General features: G+C 44.2%; 1 protein-coding gene across 1 annotated transcript in view; it reads left to right on the forward strand.

Annotated features, from left to right (window-relative positions):
- The first annotated feature begins 5,514 nt into the window (after positions 1-5,514).
- LOC139475277 (uncharacterized) overlaps positions 5,515-17,032 on the forward strand; it is a 77,959-nt gene continuing 66,441 nt past the window's right edge. The window contains exons 1-2 of the mRNA XM_071258510.1: positions 5,515-5,542; positions 5,753-6,131. Coding sequence (XP_071114611.1) covers positions 5,515-5,542; positions 5,753-6,131 — 407 coding nt within the window. The remainder of the gene's footprint in view (positions 5,543-5,752; positions 6,132-17,032) is intronic.

Consider the following 17,032-nt stretch of genomic DNA (forward strand, 5'->3'; position numbering starts at 1 on the left):
ACACTGCCGACATAGTCCCCAGATCACCTACATAAACTGCCGACATAGTCCCCAGATCACCTACTTGATACAGCCTACAAGTCCCCTATAACCGACATGACAGCCTACAAGCCCCCTATCACCTGCATGACACAATCTTCAGGCTCTCTATCATCGACATGACACAGCCTACAAGCCCTCGATCACCGACATGACACAATCTACAGGCTCTCGATCACCGACATGATACAGCCTAATAGTCCTCGATCACTGACATGATACAGCCTAATAGCCCTCGATCACCGACATGACACAGCCTAATAGCCCTCGATCACAGACATGACATAGCCTACAAGCCCTCGATCACCGACATGACACAGCCTTCAGGCTCTCGATCACAGACATGACATAGCCTTCAGGCTCTCGATCACAGACATGATACAACCTACAGGCTCTCGATCACAGACATGATACAACCTACAGGCTCTCGATCACAGACATGACACAGCCTGCAAGCCCTCGATCACAGACATTATACAGTCTTCAGGCTCTCGATCACCGATATGACACAGCCTGCAAGCCCTCTGTTGCCCTACAGAGCGGTTGTTCCAGCATGTGTTGCCCTACATAATGGTCACACCAGCACGTGCTGTACAACTGAATGGTTGTACCAGCGTGTGTTGCCCTACAGAACGGTTGTACCAGCATGTGTTGCCCTACAGAACGGTTGTACCAGCACGTGTTACCCTACAGAATGGTTGCACCAGCACGTGCTGTACAACAGAACGGTTGTACCAGCGTGTGGTGCCCTACAGAACGGTTGTACCAGCACGTGTTACCCTACAGAATGGTTGCACCAGCACGTGCTGTACAACAGAACGGTTGTACCAGCGTGTGGTGCCCTACAGAACGGTTGTACCAGCGTGTGTTGCCGCCCTACAGAACGGTTGTACCAGCATGTGTTGTCCTTCAGAATAGTTGCACCAGCAAGTGCTGTACAACAAAACGGTTGTACCAGCATTCGGTACACTACAGAAAAGTTGTACCAGCGTGTGTTGCCCTCCAGAACGTATGTACCAGCATGTGTTGCCCTCCAGAACGTATGTACCAGCCTGTGTTGCCCTCCAGAATGTATGTACCAGCATGTGTTGCCCCCCAGAACGTATGTACCAGCATGTGTTTCGCTCCATAACGTATGTACCAGCCTGTGTTGCCCTCCAGAACGTATGTACCAGCCTGTGTTGCCCCCAGAACGTATGTACCAGCCTGTGTTGCCCTCCAGAACGTATGTACCAGCCTGTGTTGCCCCCCAGAACGTATGTACCAGCGTGTGTTGCCCCCCAGAACGTATGTACCAGCGTGTGTTGCCCTACAGAACGGTATGTACCAGCCTGTGTTGCCCTCCAGAACGTATGTACCAGCGTTCGTTGCCCTACAGAACGGTTGTACCAGCGTGTGTTGCCCTACAGAAGGTATGTACCAGCCTGTGTTGCCCTCCAGAACGTATGTACCAGCGTGTGTTGCCCTACAGAACGGTTGTACCAGCGTGTGTTGCCCTACAGAAGGTATGTACCAGCCTGTGTTGCCCTACAGAACGTATGTACCAGCGTGTGTTGCCCTACAGAACGGTTGTACCAGCGTGTGTTGCCCTACAGAAGGTATGTACCAGCCTGTGTTGCCCTACAGAACGGTTGTACCAGCCTGTGTTGCCCTACAGAAGGTATGTACCAGCATGTGTTGCCCTACAGAACGTATGTACCAGCGTGTGTTGCCCCCCAGAACGTATGTACCAGCGTGTGTTGCCCTACAGAACGGTTGTGCCGGGTTTGATTTACGTGTCATCTCCCATCCCGAAGGTGTCGTTGCAGATGTAGATGAGGCTGGGACGTCTTCAGTATTCCTGCCAGTCCAGTTAAAGAGCTCTCTATATATCACATATTGACACTTGCCTCTTAATCAGGGACAATTAGTCGGGCCCAGCATTCAGCTACCAATATGGAGGGGTCGTGAATACTAACTGACCGCCAGGGGCATCCACGTCATCTGGGGTCAACTGATTGCTGGGGATGGCACATTAACTAACGAGCGCTGATACCACAGCATGGCCATGAAAGAAGTCCAATGATAATGTGAGGGTTCGTATACAAATACATATACTACCAAGTTACCAAATGATGAAATGATAGTGAAAGTGTCTCTAACGACGAAACATTTCGTGCGTGAAGATCAAAATCGTGTGTCCACGATACATGCACGACACCTTCATTGCATACTGTGGATTAACTTGACCATGGTATTGCCTGCCATTCCGCCTGAAGAAGTACCCCAAACTGTGGCACGTTGGCGGGTGGGTATACTCTCTGCCCCCGAAGTGCTCTGCTCTTTTTAGGACATGTCAGGGAATTTAGCGGGCAAGTCCAATGTCCATATGCCTTCTAATCGGAGACGAGAGGGGACGATGTGATCTGGCATTGTCATCTTGTAGTTCAAAACGTCTGCCGATAATTCTAGGGGATGGAACGTTGACAAGACTCAAAATTTCGGATAGTGAAATGTCCATTCACAATACAAACCAAATCAGTTCGCTCACTCTATCGTACCCACAATTCGCCATTTTGTCTGTTCATTGAGATACTATCTCGGAGGCCTTCTAAGCGGAGCTCATCACGTGGTGTTCGTCAACGTGGTCGTATAGTCCCCCTTCCCGACACAACACGAAACACACCGGTGAAATGGGGGGCGTCGCGTTCAAGATGTTTCCCATTATAGGTGTGAAGATGATTAACGTGAATGGAGCGAAGGGAAAGTACATTACATGATATCGCAGTTTTACTTTACACATGAATAATAAACACAATACTTTGGTTCGGCGTTAAAAAATGCCTTGATGTTCGCCTCGCGTGTGTTGCTGCTTGCACAAGTCCGGGTTTATGCTGGGAATTTAGTGCTAGCAGACACACCATGCCGCAGTTTACATGGATGTCCTTCTCAGACACAGTGTACTGACTCCTAGCCGATCAGTCCGTGTTTTATCCGAGCGCTAGACAGGGAAACAAGTACCATTTTTTAACGCCTTTTGGTTTGATGCGGCCGGGGATCGAACGACAGATCTTCAACTCTCAGGGCAGACTCTCTATCCACTAGACCACGGAGGCGGTCTCTTAGCTTCGAAGATATATATTATTCGTTTAATGTATCTGAATTTTGCACTATGGTTTATTAAGTTTTACAATTATAGGATATTGTCATCATTACATCAACCAATATAATAACGTCGTGATACCAAAGAACAATATAATGCCGCCGGGGGCGGTCGGGTGGCCTAGTGGTTGAAGCGTTCGCTCGTCACGCCGAAAACCCGGGTTCGATTCCCCACATGGGTACAATGTGTGAAGCCCATTTCTGGTGTCCCCCGCCGTGATATTGCGGAAATATTGCTAAAAGCGGTGTAAAACTATACCCAGTCAGTCAGTATAATGCCGTTATCCTTTAACAAAACAGAATATGGTTGAATCATTGAATAAACAACATAACGTCAGAATCAAAAGCAAACAATAGTTTAACGTCATCAAAATAGCATGACACACTCACCACACCAAACAACAGAACAACGTCATCATTACAGCAAACATGCCATCAGTTAATAAAACAGTGTTAATCTGTACATCAAGGAACGCTACTGTCGTCAAAATACCAAAGGAGAGTAGCAAAGCGAATATCCTGTTTGTTATTGATTTTGTCACTGTACATAATATGGCTATAAACACAATTCATCGAAATCATTTACAAGATAAGACAAATTACAAGCAGGATGTGACGAGTGACAGTGACGTGCGTGTCTTTGTCACTGATTGATGAGGTGAAATGGGGTTTAATGGGGTTGAAGATTATTTCAATTGACGTGCATGTAACCTGTTTGTAACTAGTCAGGACTTAAGCCGATTGACAGTGCCAGACCATAGAGATGCCATGCCGCAGTTTAACATGAATACCCCATCCAGACTCAGTATATTGACATCGAGCCGACCAGTCCTTGTTTTAGCCCCTAATGAAACAGAGCCAGGCAGGGCAACAACAAGTACCAACCTTTGTTGGCAACACGCCAAGGGATCAAACCAACACCCTTCCGCTCCACTGGCAAATGTTCTATCCACTAGACCACGGAGGCGGTTTCAATTGATTGGAGAAGCTTTTACGTCCTTTGATCAAACCGCAGGAAATGACTATGGTAATGACACTTCATAAAAAAATAACTAATAGTTTTAATATTCACAGTGGTTATCATGGAAATATTGGCATTTGCAGAACAATGTTCTTTAAAAACTATGTCCGAAGGGTAATAATCTTGTATTGTGGCTGTGATCCCAGTAAAACTAAACTTTCAGACTTTCAACAGATGTCCTCTTCAGTGTCTTCAGTATACATGAGTAGTTGGACCCTTAATAGCACAAAACTGTCGACAACTCTCGCATCTACGAACCTAAAATTGTCTACATTTCACGAAACTAAATTATTATCCATGCAAGACTTTATTGCTCAAGACACCTGTGTCCGTCCATGTATGAGTCCCGACCATGCGACTTCATGAACCTGAGATCTGTGAAGCTAAGATTCCGGGGTAGAATAGGTCTTCAGTAACCCATGCTTGCCGTAAAGGGTGACTATGCTTGTCGTAAAAGGCGACTAACGTGATCGGCTGGTCAGGCTCACTGACTTGGTTGATGCATGTCATCGATCCCAATTGCGTGGATCGATGCTCATGATATTAATCACTGGATTGTCTGGTCCAGACTCGATTATTTACAGACCGCCGTCATATAGCTGGAATATTGCTGAATGCGGCGTTAAACAACAAACCAACCAACCAACCATTCATGAACCTGACCAGTATCATGGATCATGACCATATAGCTTACATTATACAAGAACATATCACCTATTGATGCAAACACATCACGTATATTCCTGAATACCTAATAAGAAACTAAAGCGCCTAAAAGAGTTCCAAAGCAAACCTGCTTCACCTCCAGGCCCCGCCCATTCCTCAGCTTCGCCCACATCAACACTTCATTCCCACATTTCATCCAAGTCTGTATCTCACTAACCTACAGTCTCTCATCCCTCAGCTTCACCGATACAACTACTTCAAATCCTCCATCCCCACCCCATCACACTCACCTACCCCCTTACCCCTTGGCCTGACGCTAAAAGCATTACCCATTACCATGCACACTCTCAACCCCGAATTGGTCGGATCCATGGGACAAGGAGTATCCAGAAGATATCTATGTTGTATTACCCATGCCGTTTATCACATCCGTTTATTCATCTACAAAACTGTTTCCTAAACCTTTTCAAATTCATTTACACGTCTGAAAACTAAGCAATGCTTAATAACAGAAGGCAAACTAGCAAAGTGATGATTTTAGATAATTGAACAACTTGAAAATATGTTTAATGATGCTCTCTTACAAGACACTCGCGACACGCACCACCCGATCAATACCCGGTGCGCCAGACTCGCGTCAGGTAGTCATGGCGTTCGCCCAAAGACCCGTCTCAAGTAAACATAAAACTTTATGGTATTGAGTCATGCCATATACTCTCCATGAATTCCATGGAGCATACAGCACCGTGCTAGTCAGAAGAGCTCCGATTGAGATAAGGCTCTCGGCCGAGTTGGGCTTCTCGCCCACTCGCGGCTCTCATATACAGTGTTTCAACAATCGATGATTTAAAGTAGTGTGAGATCGCCGACATGGCTTTCCTACAGAGCACGGCGTATTAATCCCAAGCAAGTTCAATAATTCTTTGTTTCTGAGTGTTCCCTCAAAGCTTTGTCACTGTAAATCACATCTCATATATGAATTACCGCCACATTGCCGTCTTCTGCTACTAATCATTTTCGAGTCCCAGCCAAGCAGCCTGTTGATTGGTCAGTTGACAAGTGTCCCGGATGCTAGTCTTACTTTGGCATTGGAGTTAGGCCGAGGTCAGGTGGTATCCGCTGTCACGTCCCAGCATCCCCCAAGTCTCACTCCTTCTCTGTCCGACCTCAACAGCTTCAACAGCGTCATCGTCGTCGTCCTCCACAGCCCAACACATCTCCCTCCCTGGATTAACCACCATCATCAACATCATCCACGACAACCGTAAGTACAACGTGTTTTACCTATCGCCTGTTGCAGCATAGTACATAAGCCTATAGTCTTCCCTCTTTCAGGATTATTAGATATATAACAACAGTTTCATTTGGAAATGGTGCGATGTAAACTGAAGGTCGTGTCAGAACAAACACATCGATAAATGAAACAGTGGCTTTACGACGGCAATGTCCCTATGTGCATGAAACTTAAAACTCGTTTCTCTCGCAGGGGAAAAAGCTGCGACTGGCTGGAGGAAATAAACTTGTAAAGTTCTTTAAAACTCAAAAACGTAGACTTTTATGTTTGAGTCGATATGTCGGGGTGTATGGAATATTCCGTGGTTGAGTTTGACGAGAGCCATGGGAGAACCGGGCGTAAAGTAATCCTGTTATCCGGTATTGTGCTTACATGGACGCTAGGGGAGGAGGCGACCGACGTTTATCTGGCAGTTGGGAAACCACACTAATAGCTGAACTCTACGGCATCAATATCGACATTATTTTCATGGTCCCGATACATTCTAAAATATAACGAATTCTGTTTGGCTCTACATGTCTCAAACAGCATGATGCAAGTACACGTGTTTTGCGAAATAAAGATGCAGTTGACAATATTTTAATAAATAGTTGAGGCATAGCAGCTCAGGTAAAACTGATTTGGCAGTTTGTGTTTATCAACAAGTCTGATTATGAGTTGAGTATCTTTAAGGCGTTTCATTGTTTGATGTTTCTCTGACTCCTCATCCTCATCTCGACACGAAGGTAAGCGCAAAGTAGTTTTAAAGGTTAATTGTTTTCATAAATGTTTAAGCATGGTCGTTATACTTGGCTGATATGCTAAATCGGTCCATGTGTGGTATCATATTCCTGACATTTACCAAGATGTTGGTGCTTCTGATTGATAACGGAGTAAAGCAGTACCACCTTGTCGTTAAACCAAACTTTAGGACACGTTTGAGAATTGTATATAGATCTGTGAAGTTGAACATTGAAACGCGTTCTTTGCTTTGGGAATTGAAACGCATTGTTCTACACTGATACATGTTCTTTGATGTAATATGTTCTGGTGTCCCCCGCCGTGATATTGCTGGAATATTGCTAAAAGCGGCGTAAAACCATACTCACTCACTCGCTCACATAAAGATACGTATAGTTTTCTGTTTGAGGCATGTTCATGTAGAACTAGATCGCTAATGTTCATTGGTGTTTAGACATCTACGATACGCATGGATTTCTGTTTGAGGTACGTATAGTAAAACTACATCGCTAGCGTCCACCGGTGTTTAGACATCTAAGATACGTATAGTTTTCTGTTTGCGGTATGTAAATGAAGAACAGCATCGCTAATGTCCACTGGTGTTTAGACATCTAAGATACGCATAGGTTTCTGTTTGAAGTATGTAAATGTTAATCAACATCGCTAGCGTCCACTGGTGTTTAGGCATCTAAGATACGTATAGATTTGTTTGAGGTATATAAATTAAGAACAACATCGCTAATGTGGACAGCTAAGATACGTATAGCTTTCTGTTTGCGGTATGTGAATGTAGAACTACATCGTTAATGTCCACTGGTGTTTAGACAGCTAAGATACGTATAGCTTTCTGTTTGCGGTTCGTAAATGTAGAACTACATCGTTAATGTCCACTGGTGTTTAGACATCTAAGATACGTATAGTTTTCTGTTTGAAGTATGTAAATGTTAAACAATATCGCTAGCGTCCATTGGTGTTTAGACAGCTAAGATACGTATAGTTTTCTGTTTGCGGTTCGTAAATGTACAACTACAACACTCCCTCGACACCGTTACTGCCATACTAACCTGGTACCCGAGTTAAATACTGTCAAAGAACTTTGTCTTCTCGTGTGCAGGAAGAGATAACGTGCTCAGAATAATGGAAACATTCAATAATTAATTCACAGTTCTTTCAGCTTGATAAAATAATCCAAGCGAAAACTAAATGTTGAGCTTTTTGATACGGCCATGCTTTGTTGTCTCGTCGACTGTTACAGTATTTATTGTGAACTAACCGTGAGTTAAATAAGTTAAAGAACGCTATATGTGTTGATGTACTTCAGGACAAGCCTGGGTTTTTCTTGGCAATTTGTAAAAGTGCACCCTGCCGAAATACCACGCCCACGTTACCATGGAGTAAGGGTCGTGACTGGGTCTGAAGGTGACGATACCTGTCTGAAGGCGACGTCTTTAACCTTTACAGAATGGCGTTACATTGCTAAAGATCACAATTCTTACCTGTCTGACGGCGTGTCTTCACATGTGTGATGGTTGTGTCTTTACATGTGTGAAAGTGAGAATTCTTTATGCATAAAAGAGACTGTTTTACCTGCCTGAAGTTGACAATGCTCAGATGATGATGTGACGTCTTTGCATGTCTCATAGTGGCGTCCTAACCTCTCCAGTGTTGGCGTATTTACCTGTCTGAATCTGGCGTCATTATTTGTCTGAAGGTGACGTCTTTACCTGTCTGAAGGTGACGTCCTTACCTGTCTGAATCTGGCGTCTTTACGGGTCTAGTGGTGACGTCTTACCTGTCTGAAGGAGACGTCTTTACTTGTCTGAAGGTGACGTCTTTACCTGCCTGAAGGTGACGTCTTTGCATGTCTCATAGTGGCGTCTTAACCTCTCCAGTGTTGGCGTATTTACCTGTCTGAATCTGGCGTCATTACCTGTCTGAAGGTGACGTCTTTACCTGTCTGAAGGTGACGTCCTTACCTGTCTGAATCTGGCGTCTTTACGGGTCTAGTGGTGACGTCTTACCTGTCTGAAGGAGACGTCTTTACTTGTCTGAAGGTGACGTCTTTACCTGCCTGAAGGTGACGTCCTTACCTGTCTCGGGATGATGCCTTCACCAGTCTTAAGGAGACGCCTTTACTTGTATTTGGGTGACCTTTTGTTCTGCCTGAGAATGGTATGAATACTTGTCTTAGTAGCATAGTATGTTACCATGCTCTGGCTGTTGTTCTTGTTCTTCCTGTAACGCATGTGTTTGTGAAGTGATAACGCATATACTGTATCGCTGTAGAAGCAACACGATGCCCCCATTGTGTACTGAGGTGACGGCTTGACGGAGTGACATCACGGAGACTCAAGTCAATGTGTCATCCTTCATGGAAATATCTTGCGGGGTATAGAGATGCACGAGTGTTATGTGATATACAAATAATGGACTCTGTAATCAGTGGTCCTTATAGCATGTGGCTTCATGCGGCTATACAATCTCATTAAAATCAGATCTTATTTCTCGCTCCCGCTAAACAAAGATCTAAGGACATCCGTTTGGGGGTCACGTCAGAACGACCTTTCAGCCGACCAATCAGAGCGTCGCTTACCAGATCATGAATGCGACAGTCAAGAATGTGATTTCTTATCAGGCAGCCTCGACAATTTTAAAACGGGGTATTCCGAACGATAGTTACGGGCTTAACGACTGAATCTATACAATCTAGACCATATATCAGCCATTCGAGAGTGTCCTTTTGTTCAGGTTTCAAATTTTTAAGCGAGAATTTGTCAAAATATGTTTCGAAGCGTAGTCGCCAATTTGAAATTAGAGCCGTCAAGCACGAGAAAGCTGCCTTCTGACTGGCTAATATCAACTTCTTGTCAGTAATTCCATTGGTCGGTCAGAGTTCGCGAAAGGTCGGTCTGACGTGACCCGTAATGGGGTGTCCTCAGATCTTTGTTTTGCGGCAGCGAGAACTAAGATCTGATTTTAATGAGATTGTGCGGCTAGACAGCTTTGTTATGCCTCAAAGTGAGATTGACCAATCAGAGAGCAAAACTTCCAACCCCATATTAGTGAAAATACGAGATGGCTGTAACTGATCTAATATGAGACGTATACCGTCAGTAGCAGCCATTTTGAATTTTCCAACACCCACCTCACATATTTCACATGAACATTCTGGTACAGAAATTGGTTTTTCGACACTGTTTTGTGTTTTAATATCATCAATTGTGATGTGCAAAGACATTAATATTCAAAGAAACTATGTTCGTGACATTATTAATATAAACTATAGAGTCTCACGACGGAGGTCACTGAAATACAAATAGCAACGTCATAAAACATAACATAGGATGACGACACAAACAAGAAATGTGACGCTAATGACGTCACATAGCAATATAAAAGATAACAGCCCGTCGTTAGGGAAAATCGGACTGCTATCAAATTACAATGTCTTCCAGATTTCTGATAACATGCCTGCATATTTGGGATAATTCTAATAATATCCATTTTAGCTATAATAACGTTCACATTTACTGCATTATATATTCATGTGTTAATGTTTGTGTTTAAAGCGAAGTATCGGAAATATATGTACTGTTACTGTCAGTAATACCTTTTGTGAGTGTCAAGTTTTCATTTTGACATGACATGTGCGCGAAATTGATACCAAATAGTGTAAACTCTTCGGCATAATAAATTCGTTGTGGTGTCTTTAGTTGCCGTATACGGTGTCAAAACGGACCAGGTAACCCAATATCGTTTCCATATTATTGGTGTAATAAGTGTTAGCCGAGCCGTAGATTATATTTCCATTTCAAGCCAGTGTACATTTCTTACGTGAAACGTTAAACATTTTTTACCAATACTTAAACATGCATGGAACACAGACACCCATAAGCAGATGTAATTCTGTAATTGTTTGAATTTCAATGTTAAGAATTAGGAATCTGTAGAAAGCCGAAGGGACCAATCGTCACCGTCACAAAACACAAGTACTCTTTTCATCTTCCAGGATAAGAGAGGAAATGCTAAATTCTTTGCTTCTAATAAACACAATATGATGGATAAAACATGATCTTGCCAAAGAGGATACACAACTGGGATCGATTCTTGTGAAGCTCATTCGTCATGTCACAGCAGCGTTCGATCCTGATTATTCACTCACTCACTCAAACTTATTTACTCCAATCAGCGATGAACTAGTTGCACTACTGTACCGAGAGGGATTAGCCCCTTATTCAGTAGTGTAACATAGATTCACGGACGTAAGTCTTACCACTTCAGTTGATGTTGTATATATTATAGTCCCTCTTGAGTTTGTTCATGTGACAAGTCCATGATGGAAGAGATGAAAGTCGTTATTCATGAATGGAATTATATATAGATAAAAACGTTTTGAAGGGATCGCCTATTTTCCAATACAGTGACGTTGACAGATCATGTCCCCAGACGCCCCATCAGAATTCTGTTATAAATTAAACATTTCTGCAGGCTCTCAGTTCTGTAAAGGCAAATACTTGCTCTGGATGGAACATCGACAGAAGAAAGGGCAACAATGTATCTGGATCTCGCTGAGTGGGTTGTGTATTGATTTGTTTGTTTGTTTGTTGTTTAATGCCGCACTCGGCAATATGCCAGCTATATGACGGCGGTCTGTAAATAATCGAGTCTGGACCAGCGATCCTGTGATTGTCATGAGCATCTGTCCACGCAGTTTTTGATACGATGACATGCATCAACCAAGTCAGCGAGACTGACCACCCGATCCCGTTAGTCCCTTTAACGGCAATCGAGGGTTGCTAAAGTCCTATTCACGGGTTGGTTGTGTATTGAGGCCACTTGGGACATTGGATTGGTTATGTCATGGCGGAAGGTCACCCAGGTTGTGCACAGGGGTGTCATGCTGCTACACCAAGCATTATAATCGGGACGATTCTGGGATTGAGAACCACGGCCTGTGTTTTCTGTTGCAGAGGGATTCAACTCTTGTCATCACCAAAAGTCTACACCACCCTCAACACCATTGACACCCTTACCACAAACAACACCCGCAACACCCACAACACCCTCAGCACTCATAACACTCACAACACCCTCAACACCCGCAACACCCTCAACACGCACAACACCCTCAACACTCACAACAGCCTCAACACTCACAACACCCGCAACACCCACAACACCCTCAACACTCACAACACTCACAACACCCTCAACACCCGCAACACCCTCAACACGCACAACAGCCTCAACACTCACAACAGCCTCAACACTCACAACACCCGCAACACCCACAACACCCTCAGCACTCACAACACCCTCAACACGCACAACACCCTCAACACTCACAACAGCCTCAACACTCACAACACCCTCAACACGCACAACACCCTCAACACTCACTCATGCGCAACAGTTGTTGTTTACGCCATCCGAACGGCATTGTTGACGTCATTTGAAACTTATTGTGGCGTCAGGTCGGAATGACGTCTCAATAGGAATGACGTCATAGCTGAATGACGTAATTGGACAACTATGGTTTTCTGAGATGGCGATCGTGATCAGCGCATTTGTCTGAAGGGGAACTCAAAACATTGAAAAATATAGTGTAATAAAGAAACTATTTTCTCGCTTGTGTGACATACTGATTGTACAAAATTCGTGAAAGAAAGCATGTATTGCTGACACTCGTTTTGAAAAATCAGTGAGACACAAAATAATCCTTTAAGCTCTATGTCAATGTACCATGTGTATTATGTTTGAAAGGAATTATTTGTGGTTGTTTTTTCATCTTTTGATATAAGGACTTAATCGTCAAAGGGAAATGGAGTATTTTGATATGTCCTTGTAAATAACTCATGTGGTATCTTAACTCGTTGGAGAAGGACCACCCTTCTCATTTTCTCACAACCCCACGACCCCCGAAACCTCACAACCCCCAAAACTCACACCTTCATAACCTCACAACTCCACTGACAGATATGGCATTCCCCTGTCGCTCTCTGGCACATCCAGAAGAATCGACAATGGCCCACCTAGGTCTCCAGACTACTGTGATATTTGATAGAAAGGTTGTATGACGGCTGAGCACACCATAATCCGATACAAATGCTTAAATTGAATTATAGCGGCTCAATATTAGACTTGTACGACATTTGTGATACATTAATGTCCGTCTGCTTCCTCGAGCTAAATCTAGGACTATCATATCAAATGTAATTTCTGCAGCACTCCGCTCACTGACAGATTACCTGTATCCTCTCCGTACGCTGAGAGATTTCCTTTAGCCACTCCGTACACTGGCAGATTACCTTTAGCCGCTCCGTACATTGGCAGATTACCTTCAGCCGCTCCGTACACTGGCAGATTACCTTCAGCCGCTCCGTACACTGACAGATTACCTTTAGCCGCTCCGTACACTGGCAGATTACCTTTAGCCACTCCGTACATTGGCAGATTACCTTCAGCCGCTCCGTACACTGACAGATTACCTTTAGCCACTCCGTACATTGGCAGATTACCTTCAGCCGCTCCGTACACTGACAGATTACCTTTAGCCGCTCCGTACACTGGCAGATTATCTGTAGCCACCCCGTACACTGGCAGATTACCTTCAGCCGCTCCGTACACTGACAGATTACCTTTAGCCGCTCCGTACACTGGCAGACTACACACTGACAGGGCACACGCATACCCTCTCGCCTCTTCCGTTATTTAACCCGTACTCTCGCCTCTTCCGTTATTTAACCCGTACTCTCGTCTCTTCCGTTATTTAACCCGTACTCTCGTCTCTTCCGTTATTTAACCCGTACTCTCGCCTCTTCAATTATTTAACCCGTACTCTCGTCTCTTCCGTTATTTAACCCGTACTCTCGCCTCTCCCGTTATTTAACCCGTACTCTCGCCTCTTCAATTATTTAACCCGTACTCTCGCCTCTTTCGTTATTTAACCCGTACTCTCGCCTCTCCCGTTATTTAACCCGTACACTCGCCTCTTCCGTTATTTAACCCGTACTCTCGTCTCTTCCGTTATTTAACCCGTACTCTCGTCTCTTCCGTTATTTAACCCGTACTCTCGCCTCTTCAATTATTTAACCCGTACTCTCGCCTCTTCCGTTATTTAACCCGTACTCTCGCCTCTCCCGTTATTTAACCCGTACTCTCGCCTCTTCAATTATTTAACCCGTACTCTCGCCTCTCCCGTTATTTAACCCGTACACTCGCCTCTTCAATTATTTAACCCGTACTCTCGTCTCTTCCGTTATTTAACCCGTACTCTCGCCTCTTCCGTTATTTAACCCGTACTCTCGTCTCTTCCGTTGGGATAAACCCGTACTCTTGTCCCTTCCGTTGGTGTAAACCCCTACTCTCGTCACTTCGACAAGTTCTGTAACCTCTTGTAGTTTACTGAAATATTTTGCATGAAAAACAGAATTGGCCTCTGAAAATGCCTATTGGGAAACAGGCAGTAGCTAGTATCACAAAATTGACAGATATTGTGATTTAATAACATTATGAATATTCACGATGTCTCATTGACATATGTGCTGTTAGTGTGATCCACCGCACCGGCTCCGCGGAACGACTCCACCCGACTGATTCCACAGGTGCTCCATGTGCCGTGCGTGCTGTTAGCAGATTGACAAACGAATGTATCTGCACATGTTGATCTGGGGAAAATCTAATAAATGCCGATAAAAGCTGATACGTTAAAATCAATCAACAACATTCTGCTTTTTCCAACTAATGCTGCTGCTTAGCCAAGTTTGTGATGTCAACACGAAGTGCGACAGTGAAGCAGTAGAGGTCTCAGAATCTCAAAGAACACCAGATCATTGCTGGATAACACAGTTGAGCGCTTTGTAAATACTTTAAACTGTTATTAGTAACCTGCAGGCGGGAATAAAACAGGGTCCAGTTGGAGCGGGAGAATCATTGAAATCAAAGGACCGGTTTTGCCAATTACAATGTAACAAAAACCAAAATGAATATTGGAAATTGGTGTTGATGTTTGCTGCCTGGAGACGAGTTGGGGGATTAGCAGCTAGTTGCGACAAGGCGTGTTGATGGTTGACTGGGCGTGGCACTGTTGGCACGTGGAAGACTAGGCACGACAGCAACGTCCTCTACGTCATGTCGGTCAGTTCTGATCATGGTTTTTGGTGATACTTGATACTCGGTTCTGACGTGGAACGCGCGCGTCGCGTGCTAGGATCCAATCACTTTACCTGCGCACACAATTCGTGCTTGGAGTAAACAGATTGTTGTGTCAGACGCCCGCGCGGATCGATGTCATGCAGTTTTTTTAGTTTGATGGGTGTAGTGTGGGGTATATGGGCTTATAATTGCTCCTTTAAGCTTAAACCTTATATGTGACGTTACCGTCTTGTCTGAAGTCGTGGTGCCACGAGATACACGTGGTTCAGCCTCATTACAAATCTAGGATTTGGGTATTTGTGTAGAAATGTAGGTGAGAGGGGTTTCAACCAGGTGTCTGAACAATGGTTTACCGCGTGTATTAGGGAAGAGTTTCCACGAGGTGTATGAGAGAAGTATTTTCACAAGCTATATATCAAAAGCGTTCCCACGCAGTGCATAAAAAAAGGGTTTCCGTGAGGTGAATGGGGAAAGGGTTTCCACGACGTGTTTGTGAGAAGGGTTTCCACGAGGTTACGTGAGAAGTATTTCCATGACGTGTATGAGAGAATTGTTTCCATGAGGTTTATGCGAGAAGGGTTTCCACGAGAATGATGACAGAAATGTTTCCACGAGGTTTGTGAGAGAAGTGTTCCCACGGGGTGTATGAGAGAGGTTTTCACGAGATGTATTGGATAAGGGTCACCCCGAGGTGTATGGAGAGACGAGGCTTTCAAGTTATCACAAAAATCGGGATAGAACACTGTTAATGGCGAGACACAACAGTTTCAAAGGCTGGATACAACTTTTTCAGTGGCGAGGTAGAACCTCTTTTTGGGCGTGATAGAACATGTTTAGTGGCGAGATAGAACATTTTTAATAGCCAGATAATACAGTTTTAATGGCCAGATAGAACCGTTTTAATGGCGGAATAGAACAGTTCTAATGGCGGGATAGAACGGTTTAAAGTGATCAATAAGAAGAGTCTACCGCCTCTAGCACTTTAAATACGCATCTAATGTTTCCTTGCAATAAGATTATTCAAACCAAATTTCAAATCATTTAGGTCAATGAAAACTGAGTCGGCAGATAGCAAGGTAGCAAAAACAATTTGACATCACGTGATTTTGGTACAGCCTACCGGAAGACTCTGCTATGAGTAGTGTAGTAGCATGTGAACTATGGTCTGGTTCCACAAAACGATCTTAGCGCTTGGACTGTTGTAAATTCATAAACTTACGATAGCCGGAGAACTAAGAGATCTTTGTTGGAGTGGTCCCCGGACCAACAGCTCCTTAAGTAATCGTCTAGAGTTTTGTTTCACAATGCGATCTCAGCGCTACGACAATCGTGACGCTATGTTATAGTATTGGAGTAACAGTTGAACCAGTCCATAACTCGAAGTGGAAGGCATCTCGAAGAGACGAACCGTAGTGGTCTCGATAACTCGAACCTTATCACAGTCAGATTTTGTAGTACAGTCGGTTATCGCAAATCACGCGCAACGTTGGTTGGGAAGATAACGTGCTGACAATTTAATCTAAAACAAGATTCTGACTGATTTAGTGATCACCTACCAATCCCCAGAGCGTTGTTATAGAGGCCCGAGAGGAGGTGATACTGTATTGCATGCCGAGAACGTTGATGTAGTCGCCGACAACAATAGTTTAAAATCTCGCATCTAGGACTAAGTAGAGTGTTTCATAGCGCCTGGCGTGCTGCAGATTAAACAAACCTGGTTGACATGATGGAGTACAGGAAGACCTCAAACACAACCGCCAGTCCCGGGGAAAGGGGTAATGGGTCGTGGTGACGGTCGAGGGTAGGTGTGCGGTATGGTGTAGGGGTGAGGAAGGGGGTATGCGATAAACAAAGGGTTGGGTTGGGTGAGTGAGTGGGTATAACACCGCTTTTAACCCTATTTAGTTATTTCACAACGTGTCAACTTGCTGTAGGAGAAAAGCTCAAAACGATGCAGGATTTATAAATAGTGAGTGAGTATGGTTTTACGCCGATTT

Source organism: Haliotis cracherodii, unplaced genomic scaffold (genome assembly GCF_022045235.1).
Source record: "Haliotis cracherodii isolate W230 unplaced genomic scaffold, xgHalCrac1.p SCAF_3, whole genome shotgun sequence".
Taxonomy (NCBI): Eukaryota; Metazoa; Mollusca; class Gastropoda; order Lepetellida; family Haliotidae; genus Haliotis; species Haliotis cracherodii.